We start from the raw sequence: 21,507 nt of genomic DNA on the forward strand, positions 1-21,507 counted from the left end.
TCCTTGCAATCATCTCTATTGTCTCGGTCTCCACATTTATTATTCAGCCCTAGTATATAGGCAAAAGCTATACTTTATATGCCTTCAGAGAAGGCAATGGCACCCCACTCCAGTACTCTTGCCTGGAAAATCCCATGGACGGAGGAGCCTGGTAGGCCGAAGTCCACGGGGTCGCTAAGAGTTGGGCACGACTGAGTGACTTCCCTTTCACTTTTCACTTTCCTGCATTGGAGAAGGAAATGGCAACCCACTCCAGTGTTCTTGCCTGGAGAATCCCAGGGACCACGGAGCCTGGTGGGCTGCCGTCTCTGGGGTTGCACAGAGTCGGACACGACTGAAGTGACTTAGCAGCAGCAGTAGCAGTATATGCTTTACCTATACCACAGTTCTTATTCTTTTATCCAGAATTATCATAATGTTAAAACATTACTTTGAATGCTTAGAATTCACAACTCAGAACAGTATTAATGTTTCTTTTATATAATTAACCCATAAGGAACTAGAAGTCCTCCATTGAAATGGGGAAAGAGAGAACAGTGGGACTTTTACAGCACCTAACACAATTTTCAGGATGGCAACACATCTTTGAAAAATAACACTCATGGACAGTTATGTTAGAGTCTTTTCATTTTTTATTAATTGTAGCACAAACAAAAGAAGCAAAATATTTAAAGAAATTTACGTTCTTTAGTGAGAGTGTTGGTTTAACACCAACAGAAAAGAAAAACAGATGAATAAGCTCTGAGTTTTCATTTCTCTTTTTTCCTCTTACTCTCAGGGTAGGCTGAAAAACAAAAGATAAATATAATTACTGTTTATAAAATGGCATGTGCTTTTTCAAATATATTCAAATGAATGCCAGATTGCTTAGACTGTCTTTCTATTTCCATCAATGAAAACAATTCAAGCCTGTCCTAGACTCATGGCAGTTGAATTCTTCTGCCGGGCGAGGGGAAAGGACAGAGCAATAAGGTTCATAAAGTCCTCTCTTCGTCATGATGTCAATCAGGGTTGAACATTATAACACCAGTTTTTCATCATGAATTCTCAGAGTCATTTACTTAACAACTACTCTTTTTTGGCCATACCATGCAGCACAGCTTGAGTGATCTTAGTTCTTTAACCAAGGATTGAACCTGTGTCCCCTGCCGTAGAAATGTAGAATCATAACTATTGGATCACCAGGGAATACCTGACACCTACTTCTTACCTAAGTTAATTACAAACAAAAAAGTTGTCTTCTCAAAGTTAGACCTCTAGGAAGAAAATCTTGCCATTTCAGACTGAAACAAGTCACATTTTGAAATGCCCCATTTGCAAAGATATGAAGCTGTTTCCTGTCCTGAATGCACAAAATATAAGTATTACCATACAGGCAAAGAGCAAGTTAAAATCTAATAGTGGAATAAACATCACAGTCAGTTTGAAAAATATAAAAATAATTCACGCTAAAGAACAGTTGGATGGGGATGGGGAACACATGTATACCTGTGGCGGATTCATTTTGATATTTGGCAAAACTAATACAATTATATAAAGTTTAAAAATAAAATAAAAAAATAAAAAAAATAAAACAAAAAACAAAAAAAAGAACAGTTGGGCAACCTGTTTCAAAAATGAAGTTCATTCTATTTTTTAACTTCCCCCACAATACTATACTAAAATGGGTTAAACACATTTATTTATGTTCAAACATCTAAGTTTTAAAGTGAGCCTTTTTGTCATAAGAGAAATCCTCTTAAGACTTAGCATCTTGACACATTGGAAACTTAGTAGCAAATTATTTACTTGTAGTAGAAGTTCACACAAGGTAGACCTCTCATATTCGCCAATGAAATGAATTTGTTTTTGAGCTATTTGGTTGAACCATGTGAAATCATTGCTATCCAACTGTTTTTGTACGTATGAAAATGCACTTTCATACAATTCAGCTTATTACCTATAGGATCCCATTGCTGAGCCAATACTTAGTAGAATGACTCTGTCTTCCGTGTCACATTAGGGCAGAACAAGATAGTGGTTAATTCTCAAGCTCTGGTGTGAATTTTTAATTTTGGCTCCACTTCTCACTGATTGGATGGTCTTTGGGTAAATTACTTAACCTATGCCTTGATCTATACTATCCTTTTCTCATCTACAAAATGGGAATAATAATGGTTTTCAACTCAGGCAACTGTTTTGAGAATTAAAGAAGTATATATATATTAACATATATATAATATATATATATATAAAATGAGTTTAGAATAGTGACTGGCATTAATCAGTTGATCTTTGCTATTTTAATAACTAGGAGCTTCCCAGGTGGTGCTAGTGGTAAAGAACCCGCCTGCCAATACAGAAGACATAAAGAGACACAGATCCAATCCCTGGGTTGGGAAGATTCTCTGGAGGAGGAAACGGCAACCCACTCCAATATTCTTGCCTGGAGAATTCCATGGATAGGAGTCTGGTGGGCTACAATCCATAGGGTCGCAAAGAGTCGGACACAACTAAAGTGACTTAGCATGCATGCATGCGTTATAATTACTTATTAAAAATAATTCTATTTACTTATTTATTTTTGGCTGTGCCAGGTCTTTGCCGCTCAGGCTTTGCTCTAGCAGGGAGTAGGGGCTGCTCTCCAGTTGCAATGTGCAGGTTTCTCATTGCAATGGCTTCTCTTGCTGCCGAGCATAGGCTCTAGGGTGCACAGGCTTCAGTAGCCGTGGCTCCCAGGCTTTAGAGCACAGGCTCAGTAGCTGTGGTGCACGGGCTTAGTTTCCGCAGCATATGGGATCTTCCTGGATCCCATATGAGATTGGGATCCACGTTTTCTGCATTGGCAGGCAGATTCTTTGCCCCTGAGCCACCAGGGAAGCCCTATATAATTAGTTTTTTAAAAAAATCTGAAGTATGGTTCCTGGAGGAGGGCATGGCAACCCACTGCAGTATTCTGGCCTGGAGAATCCCCATGGACAGAGAAGCCTTGTGGGCTGCAGTCCATGGGGTCGCGAAGAGTCGGACACGACTGAGTGATTAAGCACAGAAAAGTATAGTTACCTGAGATGCCTGTGGTTGTGTCGTGTTTAGGCTAAGGCTGTTTGAGTTGAAACAACAAGTTTTGGACCCTAAATACAAAGAAATGACAGATACGGGGGAAATATTAGCACAACTGTTAGGATTTTTAAGAAGTAACATTTATACAGCCATTGGTGATTACAAAGTAATTTTTCATATATCACATCCTTCAATAACAGTTCAGTACTAGACTCTCTTGCAGAGAGTCGGACATGACTGAGCGACTGAACTGAACTGAACTGAACTGAACTAGACTCTCTAGAAGGAGGCTCCCTGAGGAATGAAATACTGTCAAGTCCTAGGGGGAAATATTAAATGATTCACACATTTAAATAGAAATTTCCCCTGTAACCTATAAAATCAACTATTCATATTCAACCAAATCACAAATTACCATTTTCAAGAAAATGTTAAACTAAATTAAGTTTTGCTTTGATGCTGTCTCTACCAAAAGATTTCAGGCTTTATAAATATTTCTGTCTAAATTCATAAACATACAACTTTGGAAACAGAACAAATATTAAAACACAACTACAGTGCAACAAGAGATTTTTTTTAAAAAAAGAATATTTCAGTCATTTGGTAAGACAATTGTACGAAGAATAAGATTCCTGTTCCACACACACATAATTTCTTTCAGGTACTTAAACCACTAACCCCTAGCTTGATCAAATGCAACAGCAAAGGAAATTAGACATATTAAAATGAAGATAAACAACTCCAGTACCTCCACAACAAAGCAGGCCTCTTTGTCATCAGCTGCACAGCACTTGTCTACAAAAGCCACAAAATTCTCCATGACGGTTTTCAGTTGTTCCTCTGTTGCCTTGGGCTTGTGTTTCAACAGCTCAACAAGTGCACTGCATTTGAATAAAAACAACAAAAAACAGAAAGAAATGCGCTCACTGAATAAAAATGGAGATGGTAAGAATGGTAGCAGTTCTGTTAAATATTCTAAGTTTTAGAGCCAGACAGCTCTGGATTTGAGGCCCAGGCTTGCCATTCAATATTCTTACTTGCATAATGAGAATAAAATCCACCTTCACAGGGTTGGTGGAAGGATCAAATTAAGTAATCAATGTAAATTGCTCAACATTTGTAGTGTCAGTGTATCTCAACCAATGGTTCTTTAGTAAATCACCGGAAAAGATGATGTCATTGCATTCGTATGTTATCTGATCTGGGGAGTTATGGCATATTGAATTGTATAAATTTAAGAGCTAAAAATAATTTTTAAAAATCTACTTATCCTGGACTCCATTTAAAAAGTTTCTAATCTGAGAATATTTTTCTTGGTATTTTGTAATCCACCCCATTCAAAGTTAATAACAATCTTGACCCAGGGATTGAACCCAGGTCTCCTGTATTGCAGGCAGAGTTTTTAAGTCCTGAACCACCAGGGAAGCCCTAATAATATAGAGGCCATAGGAAATAAAACTATCCAACTCAAGGGAGCTGGTGGTTCTCTTTTTTTGACATCTGCAGACAATAGGGCTAGAGAAAGAGTCATATGGGCACAATATTACTTTAAAATCTAGCTCCATGATCAAAAGCCACCAGAGGTAATAACAACTTCATGTTGCTAAATTTCTTGCAATTATAACCCCTTGTGACAGCAATAAGGAATCAAGGGAATCAAGCCTCTGAACTCGAAATGACAGATGTTTTTTAATCCAAGTTCCATTCTCAAAAGTTAGATCTTAAGGGGCTGCCTTATCTGTAGGTCGATACAGAACAAACTGAAAGTAACTATTCATGCCCAGAATTAAATTCTCGTATGATTTCTACTGAGTAATTTGCTATCTACAAAAATGCATCAGTTAATTGTTCAGCTTATTCTACTGAACTAGCCTAAGATATAATTCTGCTGCAGCTTTTAACCCACAAGATTCTTCTGAATGGTTTGTAGGCAAGATGATGAGGTTTTTTTTTTTTTTCTTTTGCTAAGAAAACAAAAGACTATCCATTTTATTCTTGACATTTTTATCTGCTTAACATGGCCAATACTTCTGTACTTTGGGTCTATAATCACTCTTTCAGAGAAAGCTGCTTGTTTACAGTTCTCACTATCAAGATTACCAACACAAAGAGTAGTGAAATACTCCTCACGTTTGTTTCTTGATTTGTTTCTCAGTATCGGGAAGTGTGCATATATCTGCATGGAAGGTGAACAATTTCTCATCAAAGGCTTTGGGTACATATGTTTCATCAGGTGTCAGAGCAGAGAAACATGGCCGTCTGTTCACCAATGACTCTGTGCAGCACTTGGTGACTTTTTCACTCACTGGTGTCTTCTCATGCAGCACGCACAACCGGTTCAGGATCAAGCTCAGCTAAAAACAGGCAAGAACACAGAAGCTCAAAGAAAGCATAATGAAAAGTTTTCCAGGAACTCCTACCTTCCACTGGACCAAAACAAACTCTATCTTTTAACTCACAACATTGAATCCAAGGTTGATTTGAGGCAACAGTTTACTTTAGAACTACAGGTAAAAAGGGACTTTGAAAAATCTTCTCAATTAAATATGTCTACATTTTAGGAATAATATATTTGAGAAAATAATTGATTGCATAATTTAAGAGAAGTCCTGAGATATGTGTTGGAGTAGGGAAGAAATAGTCTTATACTGATACATTAAAGGAAAAAAACCCAAAAAAGTAAAAATTTAGAAAATTCAAGGATGGAACATTAAAAATTCATGAAATTTTTTAAAAACAATTTATCACTTTTGGAATCTTATCTAAATCCTCTGATGGTCAAGATAATATAGGCAACCAAATCCTGGTTGCCACTGCCATATAGACAATACACACACACACACACACACACAAGTGAAAGCAAGCACTTTCACTTGCTTCTGAAAGCTTTGTCAACATCCAAAGACAGAAATTCATCCTTACTGACAGCTCTATTTTAAAAGACTCACATAGTCTTCAGTACAGGGCATTCTTTCTGATTCCGGCTTTGTACAACACCTAGTACCCACTTTTCCTAGGCTTCTTGAAACCTCCACGAGAGTTGGAGTTGACACTTGGGGTACTTTCCTGGTGTAACGAACTATGAGCCTGTAACAACATAATCCATGCATTTTCAGTCAGACAAGAAACTCTTTTTCTAACACATCAGGTCAAGCAGAGAACACTTAGCCAAAATCCACCAAGATGGTTTCCAGGGAAGACCTATTCCACTCATAAATTGTCTTCATCTTCACATGGGCGGAATAATGTGGGTGAAGACCTTGTCCTGAGCAACTAAGTAACCTAGCTGTGGATCCCACCTGTGCTATATAATCTTAGGAAAGTGGCTTACTTTATCATAATTCAGTGACATTAAAATACTTTTTAATTGCTTCTTTCTTTCAATAAAACCTACTGAGAGCTTAATACACATCAGCACTATCCTAAATCTGAAAGATATGGATGAATTTTCTCACCTATAAAACAGAAGGAAATACACCTGACTCAAAAGGGATGGTGCAAGGACTAAACGAAAAGAAACAAAGTATACAATCAGCCTGACATGGTATCTAGCATGTAATAATCATTTACTAAGAATGCTAATCACTAGTGAAAGTCAATGTATAACAATAATCTACTCAAGGGAAGAGACTGTATCTTGTTCAATGTTATTCCAAGCACCTATAGTTAAAAAAGTGGTAACAGGTGTCAGCTGAAAAGTAAATATCAGTTAAATGATGTGCCCCTTCCTGTCTTAACTTCCACAGATAAGGCTCTATTTAATCAGAACATTAGTCTATCATCTTATTGAGCTACAGCCACTGAAGACTTATTTTCTGCTCTGTAAAGCATTGTTTTTATTTTGTTCACTCATAAACTATTTAACTGTCAAACAGCATCCTCAGTTCCTATAACCCAATATTTGATATTTTTCCTCCCAGATATGAGCCCAACTTTTTAAACTGTCCTCAAATATAAGCTCTTCACCCCATCAACTATTTTATCTCATTTTCTCTTGTCTTTCTTGATGGAGAGTGATTAGAAATAAGACTTTACTTTCAAAATTAAAAGTTCTATGATAGGTGGTCTATGAATATCATCTTAAATATTTACTAAATGAACAAGAAAAATTAGCCAATAAGCAAATATACTTACGCATTTTGGAATCCATACTCTCCAAGTTTTTCGAATTGGTCACAGTTTTGTTTGATTAAATTCTGAGGCTCATCCACAAGATGCTTAAGTTTGTCAAACTGAAAAAGAAAAGAATTGTGCTTATAACATTCTATATGAGGACCAGATGCAGGTTGTTTTTCACCCTTTTGGTAGAATGAGATCCTTCCTCTTCTCTGCCCAAAGTCATGTAAATAGCTTTTTGATGCCAAACCTATTATATGTCCAAACTGTTTATTTGGTAAGACTGTATAAGTGATTAAGAACATTCAGACTCTGGAATGCAACTCCTAGTGTTTAAGCCAGGTCATCTGATTCATTTTCTAGTTGTTCAACTTTACTTCCCATCTCAAAGCTCTAGAACCCTCACTTCTAAATGGAGATGAAAATGATACTCACCTCAGAGAATTACTCTGTAAACCTCCTGAGCTCATGAAATTAAAACAGAGCCTGGGATACAGTAAAAACCTAATAAACGGTGGCTATGGGCTTCCCTGGTGGCTCGGTCAATAAAGAATTTGCCTGCAGTGCAGGAGACCTGGGTTTGATCCCTGGGTCAGGAAGATCCCCTGGAGAAGGAAATGGCAACTCGCTCCAGTATTGTGGCCTGGGAAATCACATGGACAGGGGAACCTGGTGGGCTACAGTCCATGGGGTTCCAAGAATCAGACATGACTTAGCGACTAAAGCATCAAACCACCTTGTAATTATAAATATATTATAATTATAATATTATATTATAATTATAAATACTTGTTATTATTAAGCCATCTCTGCAGTTGGATCCCGAGCTCTCTAAGATAACAGATTTCGTCTTGGTCATCTTGTGTGGTACTTGGCATATAACTAGTTTCTTGATAGAGGAGAAAATGACTTTCCTCTGATTCTTAAGTTTGAAAACCACTCTATGTACTGAGTGCTAAATATCTCAAACATGAGCTAGTTGCTAAATATTTGCTGTTGCTGTTGTTCAGTCGCTCAGTCATGACTGACTCTTTGTGATCCCATGGACTGCGGCACACCAGGTTTCCCTGTCCTTCACTATCTCCCAGAGTTTGCTCAAACTCATGTCTACTGAGTCAATGATGCCATCCAACCATCTCATCCTCTGTCACCCCCTTCCCCCTCTGCCTTCAATCTTTCCCAGCATCAGGGTCTTTTCCAATATGCTAAAATTTTAGCATAGCTAAATATGCTAAAAATTCTTGAAGCAGATTTCTTCTCCTTATTTAACTTCTTTCAAAACCATTCCTAAACTGTTTCAAAAGAGATTTGAAAATATTCTATGTCAATAGATTTCACCATCTTCTCTAAGATACTAATTCTTGATTACTTAATAAAACTTGAAAACAGGTTAACCTTCTTTATATCTATGTTAAATTTCTTTTAATTAACATTTAAATTTGCCTTATTTTGTTCTCAGGAGTCTAAAAAGGAAAAAAATGCATGGTCAAGATTATGTAAAATTAAGAGAGTGCTCTCTTCGACCTTTCTTTTTTATTGAAGGTTATTATTCCTATAATGTTTACAGGCACAGAACTGAAATCATCTTAAGAAGAGATCTACATTGCATGATATAATAATCTGGCATCATTTTTATTTCCTGTTATTGGAATCATCAACCAAAGAGCTATATGTCTTCCTTCCAGAAACTTACCACTGTGGAATAGCATGCATGTGGATCATCTTTGGCACAGCATTCCTCCAGTGTGGCTTCATATTCCTTGGCAAGTCTCAATAGCACTGAGACAGCATATTCAGGATGCCTTCTTGAATATTCATACAAAAACCTAATTAAGATGACAATAAAATAGATTTTGTTAGACAAATGAGCAAGAAAAACCACATAATTAACCATAAATGTAAATCATATCCTAAAGGTGTGAATTAGACTAAGCCGGGTGCAGTCAAGGACTAAGGGCTTGAAGGTTCAGAGTTAAAGCTATCAAACCCTGACTCTACCACTTGCTTTATTATATCCCCTTAGGTGACTTATTACAATTTTTAAGCCTTGGTTTCCTCCTCTGTGGAATGGGGATGATAATAGTGTGTCTCAGAAGGTGAACTGTGAGAAATACATGATGTAATCTATGCAAAACACACGCTGTTGGGCACATACTATTTAATGAATGACACTTGTTACTATTAGGTACATCTTGTCTAATTTGGACTACACTTCAAAAATGTTCTGATAGATAACTAGAGACATATTCTTAATTTTTTTCTTCTCTGTATGAATAAATTCTTTATGGGTATGTAATTTTATAAAAGATTTAGTGCACAGGATACTATAATTGAGCAATAAAAATTTAAAGTTTATCACCACACTTACTGATTTTATATAATCATTGATTTTGTCATTTAATTATATGCTGCCTTGCATGCTACTGGACTCTGGTCTTTTCAACAAAATCTGACTCATTTTCATTTTAAAGCACCTGGTAACAGATTCCATACTTTATAGTTCTTCGCTGGCATCAGATAGATAGACAGATAGATATAGAGGCTTAAAGATGTATTACATATATTCACACATATATAAGTTCTAGAAATACACTTTGAATGAAGGCATGAATGAATAATATATATAATTTACATGTAAACAAAATATTTCTACATGTATTTCCAGAAATATTCCTAAGGAGTCAGGGGTGGGAGTAAAAATAAATTTTTATTATTACATTGTACTCTATTGATAGAGCATCTGCCATAAGCATGTATTATTTTATGACAATTTTTTAAAATCAATTTTTCCAAAAATGTTTAAAGACCAGAAGAGGAAAGAATAAAGAAACATTGCAGGCAGTGTGAAAATTGTAGCAATTCCAAGGGAAAGCCTAGAATAATTTCCTAAATTCTGAGATCATATAAAAGTATGAAAGGATCATTTCTTATCCACTTACGAGCCCAGGAAGGCATCTTTTGCTTCCTGATAGTTTTTGCAAACATCCTTATCTTCAGCAAAGTCAGCAGTTAATGGGGGCAGGTTTTCAGGTATGGCATCTTTTTCTACCTCAGCAATGCAGTGGGATTTTTCCAACAAAGGCTTATCACAGCATTCCTTCAGTTTACTGGAGATTGTATCTTGATTATCACATATGTACTTGGCAAGATCTGCCTATAAGCAAGTAGGTAAAAAGTGTTCAGTGTAAATTGACATTCCTGTGCTTCCTCCCCAGACGTCTACTATGTTGACAGAACACATTCATTGTGTTCTAAGACCATACTTATACTGATATGCCTTCTGTGAACATTTTCAGTCTGTGCTGCGAAGCCTAGAGGCACAGATAGAACTACTAAAACATGATTGGAAAAAAACTAGTCTTAATTGGGGCTCATGTCAGTTATTTATTAACTTTATACCTACTTTTAAAACACTTAAGTTTTTAAATTAAAAACTTAATGTAGTGTTTTTCTAAATATCCCCCCAAATTAAGTGCAGGCATCTTGAAACCAAATAACCAAATAAAGTGCTGGAGATTTTTGAAAAGTTAGTCAAGATCATGGTCACAGACTCTACTTACAGATGTAAAATATCTGCCTTAAAGTTTTCAGAAAGTGTCCTGAGAGGTTAGGATTCTTGTATTTTGTCAGTTTGAGGGAAAAAAAAAGATATCATTCCAAATATTTGTATTTTTAATGTAGGGTGTTAATTAAGAGAGAACATAGAGGGGAAAATTACATAATTTCCAAAGCTCTCTTCAGGTTCCAGCCTTTCTCCAACTCCCTCCACCTCTTCAAGAAATCTTAGAAATCTACCTTTGTGACTGTCCTACTTCAGCTTTAAGAATTTGATCTCAGAATTTGAATGAAAGGGATTACAAACTATAAATGAGTTTATTAGATCATTTAGTGAATAGGATATCAGAGAGAAAAAAAGAAAGAGGGAGGGAGGGAGGGCAGAAGGAAGGGAAACAGGGAAAGGATTGAGTAGACCCAGCAGAGAAAATAATCTCAAACCGCTCTCAGTTGTTCTTATGCTAAACAAACTAATTCTACCAACTTAAGCAATATGTTACCATAAAGCATACTGAGGATTCCTTACCCTGTCATCTGCGCATTCAAGTAGGTCACCATGGCAGCATTCCTTGTGGACTTTTGTGAGATCTGTCACTAGCTTGGTAACTTCTACAAACTCAGCCTTAGGAAATTTCTGGCTCAGGCGAGCTACTGACCTAAAAAGAAAATTCTCCCATCAAAATATTATTAACAGACAACGTTTTATGTGAAAGCATTAGGAAAATACTACACATAACTAGAAAATTTAGGCTCAAATAACACACAGAAATAATTTGTAAGACATATTAGCTCTTATTTTAATGATAATTCTGAACCAAATGTTAGAGCAAAATGTTTCCTTAGGGCAGTACATATGGAGGTTAAAAGTCCAGCAATTCATAAAAACAGAAATCAAAGAGGGATTCTAAAAAAGGTAACGTGCTGAGAGGCCCCAGGTTTAGAGCCCAGGAATGACTTCCACATCTGGCTTTATAGCTTAATAATCATGAGACCCTAGGCCAGTTACTTAGCCTCTGTGAGCTTCAGTCCCCACAGAGTCACAACAACATGCTAAGTCAAAGCATTGTTGTGACGATTAAATGAGATAATCTATATGAAAGCATTTTATGAACTGGGAAATGCCATACAAATTCCAGTTACTCCTTTTTTTTTAAATTATTAACCAAAGTACATTCTTCCTGACTTCTAAAAGCCTCTGAGAAAACAAATTTTGTTAACTTCTACAAAAATTAGAGAGTTTTGATTCAGCATACTTTTACCAAGAAATTGATTCAGCATAATCTCTGTACTCATTGATAAGATGTAAAACCTAACATCCACAAGCTTTCTCAAATCATTTCAGTCACTGAAATCAGATAAAAGACACTTCCCCAAAACTAATCATACCCTGTTTAACTATGTATCATTTCATGTTAGGGTTGTTTTGTTTAGTGATTTTATTGATGGTAGGGATGACAGGCAAGATAGTTCAAGTGACAGTTTCTTGACAGCTTCCAAAATGTCTGTTTTCAATTGATTTTCTGCCCAATGTTGATTTATTGTTGACTAGAAAGTAAGGGATTGGTGGTGGGGATGGCAGGGGGTCGCAAAAGGGATTCCTTGGTCCAAATATTGAAGGATGCTTACAGAGCTAGCTGATAATATCCAAACAGAGGCCCAGGCAAAAACAAGAGATTAAGAGCAGAACTGGTGCTACCAGAAAATAAGAAGAAACTTTGATGACTGAAATTAGTTATCAGAACATAAAAAGACAAGCAGACACCTTCCGATAATTGGTTGGAGGGATGGATGAGAGATAAAATTAGATCAAAGACCCTAACTATAGATCTATATAAACAGTGGATTATTATACTAAGATCACAATCGTTAAAAATACATGGAAGTTTAAACGCCTGTCCTGGAAGAACAAAAAAGTTGTCATCGAAATTCTCTGACTACTTAGGGAAAAAAAGGTTAAAAATAATGACAAATTGTCTTTGATGCTCTGGTTTTCATCTCTATCAAATGTCTACCTTTTAGACAACCAAAAAGATGTACGTGAAAGCACTGTGTAAAATGATATATGATGCACAATTTTGTCAACTGAACCATCCATTTACATCATGAAAAAGATGCAAACTAAATTTAACATACCATGCTTTTAAAGCTCTTTCTCCAAATTTTTGAATACTGGCACACCTGAGTCTCTGTCTGGCAGATGAAGTCAGTACTTTTTCTCTCATAGTTTCAATCTGCAAAAAGAAATAATTTGAGGAACATTAGAAAAGAAAATTTATGTACAGACCACCCCTTCTGGAGCTCAGATGAGACTGCTGCTGCTGCTGCTGCTGCTGCTGCTGCTGCTGCTAAGTCACTTCAGTCATGTCCAACTCTGTGCAACCCCATAGACAGCAGCCCACCAGGCTCCCCCGTCCCTGGGATTCTCCAGACAAGAACACTGGAGGGGGTTGCCATTTCCTTCTCCAATGCACGAAAGTGAAAAGTGACAGTGAAGTTACTCAGTGGTGTCCGACTCTTCACAACCCCAAGGACTGCAGCCCACCAGGCTCCTCCATTCATGGGATTTTCCAGGCAAGAGTACTGGAGTTGGGTGCCATTGCCTTCTCCGGAAATAGGGTTTACGTAAGTCAAAATTATCTCTGACAGTAGCAAGATTTAACCTTTTGAGCAAACCCCAATAGACCAGCATTACAACTGAAATGATTAACCTAATGTGTAGTTGCTAAGTCATGTCCAACTCTTTGCGACCCCATGGACTGTAGCCTGCCAGGTTCTCCTGTCCATGGGATTCTCCAGGCAAGAATACTGGAATAGGTTGTTATTTCCTCCTCCAAGATTAATCTAATACATAATGATAAATATGAGACTTTGCCAAATTAAATCTTAAAGAGAAAATTTAAACCTCAATTCCCAAGTATTCATTATTGGCAAATAATTATTTTGTTCTATAGAAAGAGGAAAAGTCAGTCTGGTCATAATGGAACCTCCAGGTGGTTAAGAACCAGCGTGGAGGTATTGCCAGGGAAAAGGGAATGAAAAGGAAAAGTAGAACAGTGTACACTAATGTCCAAGGGAATAGAACTTTGCTGACTTCTTAATTTTGCACGTAATGCATTTTAATCCTTCCTCCACAACTCCCATAACATCAATAAACTCCCTAGAAAAGAGAATGAAGTGTAAATATTTACAGGATAAATCAATAAACCTAGGCTTCTAGATGCAGTTAAATTCTCCCCCACTTTGAATTCTCCCCTCCCCCCCTCCCAAAAAAAAGCCTCATGAAAAGAGAAACAAAAATGGTGTCCTTTTACTGTGCAATTTGAAAAATGAGTTTCTGCATTTCACTATAGCAACTAGCACTATAGAAAGAGGCAGGATATTTAGACACATACAAACCAGTTCCCTCTACCAGATCCACTTTGCAAATCTTATTAGAAAAAGGAAAGTGGAAGACATAGCTCTTCAAAAAAGGTGAAAAGACATAGCCCTTAGTTAAAAAGACATAGCCCTTCAAAAAAGGTGAAAAATTCTTTGATTGGGGGAAAGAGGTAGGAGTTTAAACCATGTAAAGAAGTTTCTGCTGGAAGCTTCAGTTTCCTAAATTTAGCCATAAGATGTCCCGAAACTGAGATTTGATTATGAATTGGTTCTTCTATTCTTTCTGAAGAATACCTTTGGTAGCAGGCAGGCACCTTTATCTTCAGCTTGGCAGCATTCTTGAAAAACTCCATTATATTTATTAGCATAGTAAAGGAGTTCTGGTGCATAAAAGTAGGGATGTCTTCTAGCAATTTCGTATAGGTATCTAAATTTTTAAACAAAAAAACAGTCACTTTTCTATAGCAGGAACAAATGCATGGCAGGAACATTTGTAATCTACCTTCTCCCCAGAGCCAATTCAAAGACTTCTAATCAACCAATTAAGCTCAATTTGCAAATGATGAACTTGCCTTTGTCATTCTTTAAGTCAGTGAAAAGGTCAAACTCACACACACATATATATACATATAAGTATACACGCATGCATAAAATAGTTTAATTTCAGTGATATGTTATTGACTAATTTGAAATAAATTCTGAGAATGCTAAATATATAAGTATATCTTTATAATATCTTAATACATGTCAACTTCAGTTATTTTTGTATAGATCATATCCTGTTCTGCAAAAGATCTTTGATCAACTTTTTCATCATGTAGAATGTTGTAGTATGTTATTTACTAGACATAATAAATACTCTATTTCTTTGAAAATTGTCATTAGAACAAAAACTTCAAGTCTTAATGTTGATAATAATTTTCATAATAGTAATTATTGTAGTGAATCTTGACATATTTCATAATTTTTAATTTTGAAGCTTAAAAATCTGATTACTTACTTTCCCCAAAACTTCTTTTCATCTGCCTTAAACTCATCACACAAAGTATTGGGGTCTGGTTTCAATTTAGGGAGGTCTGGGCTATCATCTTTGTGGCTCAGGAAGCATTCATTTCTTTCAGGCTCTTGTTTCTCACAGCAGTCAGCCATGTCACCATAGGTTTCACGAAGGGATGCAACTTTACACAATTCATCTCCAAAGAGAGTGTGCTGTATGGAAGAGAGCAGGCTTCAAATTGCTGAGCAGCATTTTATTTTCCTTATACCCAAAGAATAGTACAAGAAATTAGTATCTTGGTGAACCTTGGTTAGTATGTCATATAAAAATCCACTTTTTTTCTCAGATTTAGAGAGTTTCCCTTGATTTGACCATCTATGGGTGATTACCATAGGAATTAAGTGTCACACTATTACTTATAGTGGATAAAACAGAAGGGCAAAAAGAATGCCTTTAAGGAATGAACAGAACTCCTGTTTCCACCTGAGGTTAAAGGCCAGGAGAGAAATCATTAAAGTAAAAACTCAAGGGAAATTATCCTGTTAGTAGCAATGAATTCACATTAGGGAAGACAGTGTTCAGATAGATTCTCATTTGATCTGCTCCTTTTCGAGAGATCCAAATTTTTAGTAGAAACCATTCAAAACTGAGGAGTAACACAATCTACTATATACAATTGTTATAGTAACACAATCTACTATATATTAATTGTTACTGCATTAGAGTATAATTTTTTTGTTCTAGAAATATTTGCCTCAATGCACAGCCCATTAAATGAATCCTTTCTGTATCAATTAATTTTCATTATGAAAGTAATTATAACTTCAGGGGAAATAGGCTCAAGACAAAATTTATTAATTTCTTTTAAAATATATTTTTAAAAATTCATATTTAGAGTAATATTATTTTTTTAATTTTATTTTATTTTTAAACTTTACAATATTGTATTGGTTTTGCCAAACATCGAAATGAATCCGCCACAGGTATACATGTGTTCCCCATCCTGAACCCTCCTCCCTCCTCCCTCCCCATACCATCCCTCTGGGTCGTCCCAGTGCACCAGCCCCAAGCATCCAGTATCTCGAACCTGGACTGGCGACTCGTTCTATATATGATATTATATGTATTTCAATGCTATTCTCCCAAATCATCCCACCCTCTCCCTCTCCCACAGAGTCCAAAAGACTATTCTATACATCAGTGTCTCTTTTGCTGTCTCGTATACAGGGTTATTGTTACCATCTTTCTAAATTCCATATACATGCGTTAGTATACTGTATTGGTGTTTTTCTTTCTGGCTTACTTCACTCTGTATAATAGACTCCAGTTTCATCCACCTCATTAGAACTGATTTAATATTATTGTGGGTAGTTAAAGAACTGATTCTGCCTTGAGGCAGAAGTACATATAGAGAAAAACAAGAAGGAAGCCTTCTGTGATAAACAAAAAATTGCCTTGTCCCAAGAAAGGTATATATAAAGTGGTAAGAGAAATATAGACCTATCTTTGTATTAAAGATCTATCTGAAAATATCACAAGTCCAAAGTCCTGATTTTTTATTGTATGTAAAAATATGAATATCCCTAAAACAAGGAATACATAGCCATACTGTTGTTTTTACCTAGATAACAAGGTAAAAACTATCCTATCATTATTAGTGTCTATTAAAAGAAATTTAACTTTAAATTTAAAAAAGAAACTTCTAAAAATAAAAAATTTCCAAAAACACTATGACTTTTGTGTGTGGTTTCAGTAAAGCAATGTTTTTTAAAACTGTGAGTACACTAGAACATCTCTATCATCAAAGAAATGCTATACGCACTTTTGAGTGTTGCTTACAAATATAGTCTTTGATAATAATTGAGAAAACTAGAATGAGATATTTTTACTTTTTAAACATTCAAGATTATGTTACAGAAGAAATGCTATTCAAAACCAGAATATACTTACAAGTGACTTTTCACAGCCGGCATGGGACTCATCAGCAACACATGTTTTTGCAAACTCAGTTAGTTCGTTCACTAATTTTACATGCTCATCAAATGGACACTGCTGGAGATACTGAGAAAAGGCAATGAGTACCCTGAAATAAAGAACACAGAAAAATGTAGTATAATAAAATTTTAATATACACTAGATTGCCATGTTAGAAAACAAATAGTGTCTGTATATGTTCTATATTTTACACACCTTTCTCATGATTATTCAGAGATCCTATTGACGTCAGCTGTGTTCTGAGGCCTAACCATGTATATGTGGCTTTCTAAGAAAAAAGGATGTATATTTCCACCACGTTTAAATATATGTGTGTGCAGGTCAATATATGCATACTATCACATCATCTATGTGAGCAAGCAAGCAAAATGCATTCTAAATAGACAAATAGACAGGTCCTTCAACTATTTAAAACAAAAATCATACATACATACACAAATATCTTATTTAATCAGGAAATAGGATGAGACAGACTTTGAAAAACAAGCTATTTCCTCACCTTTTACTAGATTAAAAAATATTCAAATTGTCTCAAAAAACCACAGAAATATTTGCTGGGTAAAGAATTTAGTAAATGAGTTGTGAAAGGAGTCATATAGTAAATGTTTTCTACCATGTAGATTATATAAGAGTTCCAGATCTACACTGTCCAAACAGTTTTCATTAGCCACAAATGACAATATATATTTGAAAAAGTTAAAATTAAATACTGTTTAAATTTTTGATCCTCAGTTTCAATTGCCATATTTCAAGTCCTCAATAGCCACAGTGGCCAATGGCAACTATATTAGTCAACACTGATACAGAATATTGCCACTGATGCAGAAAATCCTATTGGAGAGTACTGTTCTACAGTCTTTGATGACGGGACTACAAGGACTTCAAAATTGCAACTAACACTATTAGAAACATTAAATTTGATTCTTCAGTATTTCAACTTACAGGCCTTTAAAATGTTCTTCTCCCAAATCTTTAAACCGATGAGCAATCTCACTCTTGTCTGCAGGGGAAAATGGGGGGAAAAAAGATTTGCTTTAAATTCTGAAGAAACAACTAGTTACGATATTATTTTTTATGTTTCTCTCCATTTGACTTGGGTATTCATTTGCTCCAGGATATTGAGCTCTGATTCCCTACAGAAAATCTTAAGATGATGATTAAATGTTTCTTCTGCATTTAAGCAGAAAAGTTATTTAATCACCATTGATACTACTTGAAAGATCATTGAAGTCATTACATATTTATAGTTTTATATTCAAACTTGGATAAGATCTAATGCTCTTGCAGTGTCTATTAACTGAGAGGATAGTCCAAAATGGAAAGTATAAATACAAGTTCTATTTATAAGATTAAAATCACAAATTTTGAATTTTTTATATAAATTAAAGTACAGCAAACAGGTCTTTGGAAACTTGGATTTTTAAATTCTATCTTCAACTATATTTTGTGAAGTTTAAGTCACTCTGCAGAAACTCTTTCATGTGCAATAGGAAATTACAGTTACTAAACAATTCTCACTTTTTTTTTCACCTGGGATGTTAGAAATACATTAATAAGGTATCTTCCTCAGGGTTCACAAATACAAAATATAGTAACAGTCTAAAAATAAATGCTAAAGGAAAACTTTCTTCATTAATGATTCAAGGTTTACTGAAACATTCTTGTCTAGGAAAGAAAAGTTGAACAATTGAAAACTAGAATTCTTACGTGTATCTCGACGAAACACACCCCTGGAATAAGCAGAGCTGAAGAGAAGGAGAAGAGAAATAAAAGTCACCCACTTCATTGTGCCAAAGTTTTGTGGGGTTGATAGAAAAGATAGTATGATAGAGGGAAATCAGCACTAATATACTTCTTTAGCCAATAATTGTAGATTATTAACTAGACTCATCTTTGTATTTCATTGGTTCATAAGTGATTACAAAATTCATAGCATTCTTGCCAAAAAATTGTTTGACTGAATCCCTTGTGTATGTTTGCCATCTGGAACTGATTTTTCCACAAGACCTGGTCAATTCAATAGTTGTGTAAAACACCTTATCAAATTTTACATAAGAGTTTAAACGATTTGTACCATTACTGTGTTCTCTATCTGTGATTTACTATTTGAACATTTTAGTTTTCAATATTTTCAAAAATTTGACCAGATCAATAACTTAGCTTGGAAATAAGATATATTAAAAGAGTTAATCTTTGAGCCACCTATGGCTGATTCATGTTGATGTTTAACAGAAAACAACAAAATTCTGTAAAGCAATTATTCTTCAATTAAAAATAAATTTTAAAAAGTTAAGCTCTTAATTGTATTGTTACTAACTCAAAGTATACTTTAACTGATAAATAATGAAAGATGTACACATACACACACTTGAGTGATTCAATGTCTTTTCATTTTTCTGAAACTGTTCTGTCTGAAAAAGCTGATGTTTTGGTTGCAAATTAAGGAAAAGCCATAGCAACAATGACAACTAAAATGGATACACATTTTCATCTCAGCTCTGGCCCACGTGTGATTCAGTCCCTAGAGCAAAGTACTTAGAGGAAATGTGGATATTGCCCATGAAGCTTTCTGTCAAACAGGCATGGGGAAGAAAATGGGCACAACGGCTGGAGCCATCACAATATACACAAGACAAGCTGAGCCTGATTACACCCTTAGTGGTTATAAGAATTCTAGATCTTCTTTACCAGGCATCATATTCTTTCCATCCCTATTTCACACTTTTTTTTCCTCTCTCTCTTTTAATAAAAAGTCACAATGCTTTTCTTTAATGTTATTTTAAATTTCAGAATAAATTAAATTTGGGGTCTAAAAACAAAGCAAAACAAAGATAATTTTTCAAAAATGTTTTTTCAAAGTTCCTTGCTTATTCTTCCCACCCAAGATTTGATCTCTACCTCTGAAAAATTATTTTCTCTGCCCTTTTGCTCTAAAGATGAAGAACTATGGATTTCAATCAGTAGGAAAATTTACTTTCTCTGATACTGCTTTCTCTAGCTCCAATTATTGTCAGTCCAGATATTTCACTTAATTAAATAACTGAGTCAATCAAAACTGTCAGTCATGTTGCCCTATGGCACATACAAGCACACAGACTAGTAAGTACTTAAGAGAAGCATTATTTTTCCTATTCAGTCATATGATACAAGAAATACACTTTCTATGATCTTATTTTATTTTCAGGATACTGATTAAGTAATCAAGCACAGAAGAAGAGATAATAGAAAAACAAGTGATAGATATTTAGATACATGACAGAGATGTATAATACACATATAGATGATAGCTGGCTAGCTAGAGCTGATAAAAGTTTTTTTTAATGGCTTAAGGGAGTTCTGAAGAATGGAGCCAAACATGCCTTTCTGGCCATAGCTGAACAGAAATAAATTAATATCTGCCTGTGGAATTATTTCCACTGGAGAAAAACATTTCTTTAAAGTCTGAAAATGTATATTGTAAAAGGAAAAAGGAAACTATGATAATTTTCTAAATAAAAATATAATGCCTTTTGGGGTAAATTATGGCATCTTTTATTTGAAGTCAGTATTAAACCCTGGCCTTTTCCTTAAAATGCGTCTTCTGGGAAGACTTGATCAAATACACAGTCCTTACCATTGGACATAATTGTGTTACTAATTCCCCAAATCAGGCCCTTGTCATTCACACATATACTTTGTGCATATTTTTTATTTAAAAAATGAAAAGAATATTAGTTTCTCCACCTACTTTGTACTGTAATACTATATTGAAATATAATGGTAATATAGAAAACAAAAAATTAAATTCATTATGATTCTGGAAACTTAAAATTGATATTCCTATATTTAATGAAAATCTCATAGCTTTCAAATAAAAACTGAAAACACCCGAATCTTTCCGTATAGTACGATAATGCATTTTCCATGTGTGTATCCTTTTGAACAATTAGCAGATGTATGAGAAATTTAAATATTTAATTTTCAACATTATCTGCTTAAAATTTATCTTAATCAATCTTAATTAATAAGCAAAGTTCCCAAAATAAGGATACCTATAGTTTTCTTTGATTAATTCTGAGATATGTTCTAAACTGAGAATAAAACTACATATTTGTTAGTTATTTCTAAAAATTCTCTTCTTTGAAGCTTTTATTTTTTTATTATTTTTTTAATATATAGTGTGGTTTTATTCAAATCAAATTGAAAAAGACAATATTTAACTATATATTTTCAAGTCAAGACAGTGGAGAGGAAAGAGGAAGTAGAAACTGGAAAAGTATAGTAGGGAAAGGGCTTCTGGGGTTGCCGATTTTCTGTCTCTGGATCTGGCTTAATAATGTTTCACTGTTCTTGTTTTGTAATTTTCTGTATGTGTTTGCTTCTTGGAAAACATTGTATATAAATTAGTATGTTAAAACAAAATGAACGTTTCCAGAGATTGACACCAA

General features: G+C 35.0%; 1 protein-coding gene across 1 annotated transcript; it reads right to left on the bottom strand.

The window, feature by feature from the left end:
- Window positions 1-609: 609 nt before the first annotated feature.
- On the bottom strand, window positions 610-18,919 carry ALB (albumin). The gene is made up of 15 exons (XM_086405413.1): window positions 18,788-18,919; window positions 18,023-18,080; window positions 17,036-17,168; window positions 15,089-15,297; window positions 14,383-14,515; window positions 12,844-12,941; window positions 11,237-11,366; window positions 10,095-10,309; window positions 8,849-8,981; window positions 7,174-7,271; window positions 5,988-6,126; window positions 5,170-5,393; window positions 3,788-3,920; window positions 3,043-3,110; window positions 610-784 (listed from the first exon to the last, which is right to left on the bottom strand). Exons 1-14 carry the CDS (start codon window positions 18,864-18,866, stop codon window positions 3,069-3,071), a joined length of 1,824 nt encoding a protein of 607 aa, XP_086261539.1. The 5' UTR covers window positions 18,867-18,919; the 3' UTR covers window positions 610-784; window positions 3,043-3,068.
- Window positions 18,920-21,507: the final 2,588 nt, after the last annotated feature.

The sequence above is a fragment of the Bos grunniens genome, chromosome 6, assembly GCF_055505025.1.
Source record: "Bos grunniens cultivar Pamir isolate PY7600 chromosome 6, Bosgru_T2T1.0, whole genome shotgun sequence".
NCBI classification, from domain to species: Eukaryota; Metazoa; Chordata; class Mammalia; order Artiodactyla; family Bovidae; genus Bos; species Bos grunniens.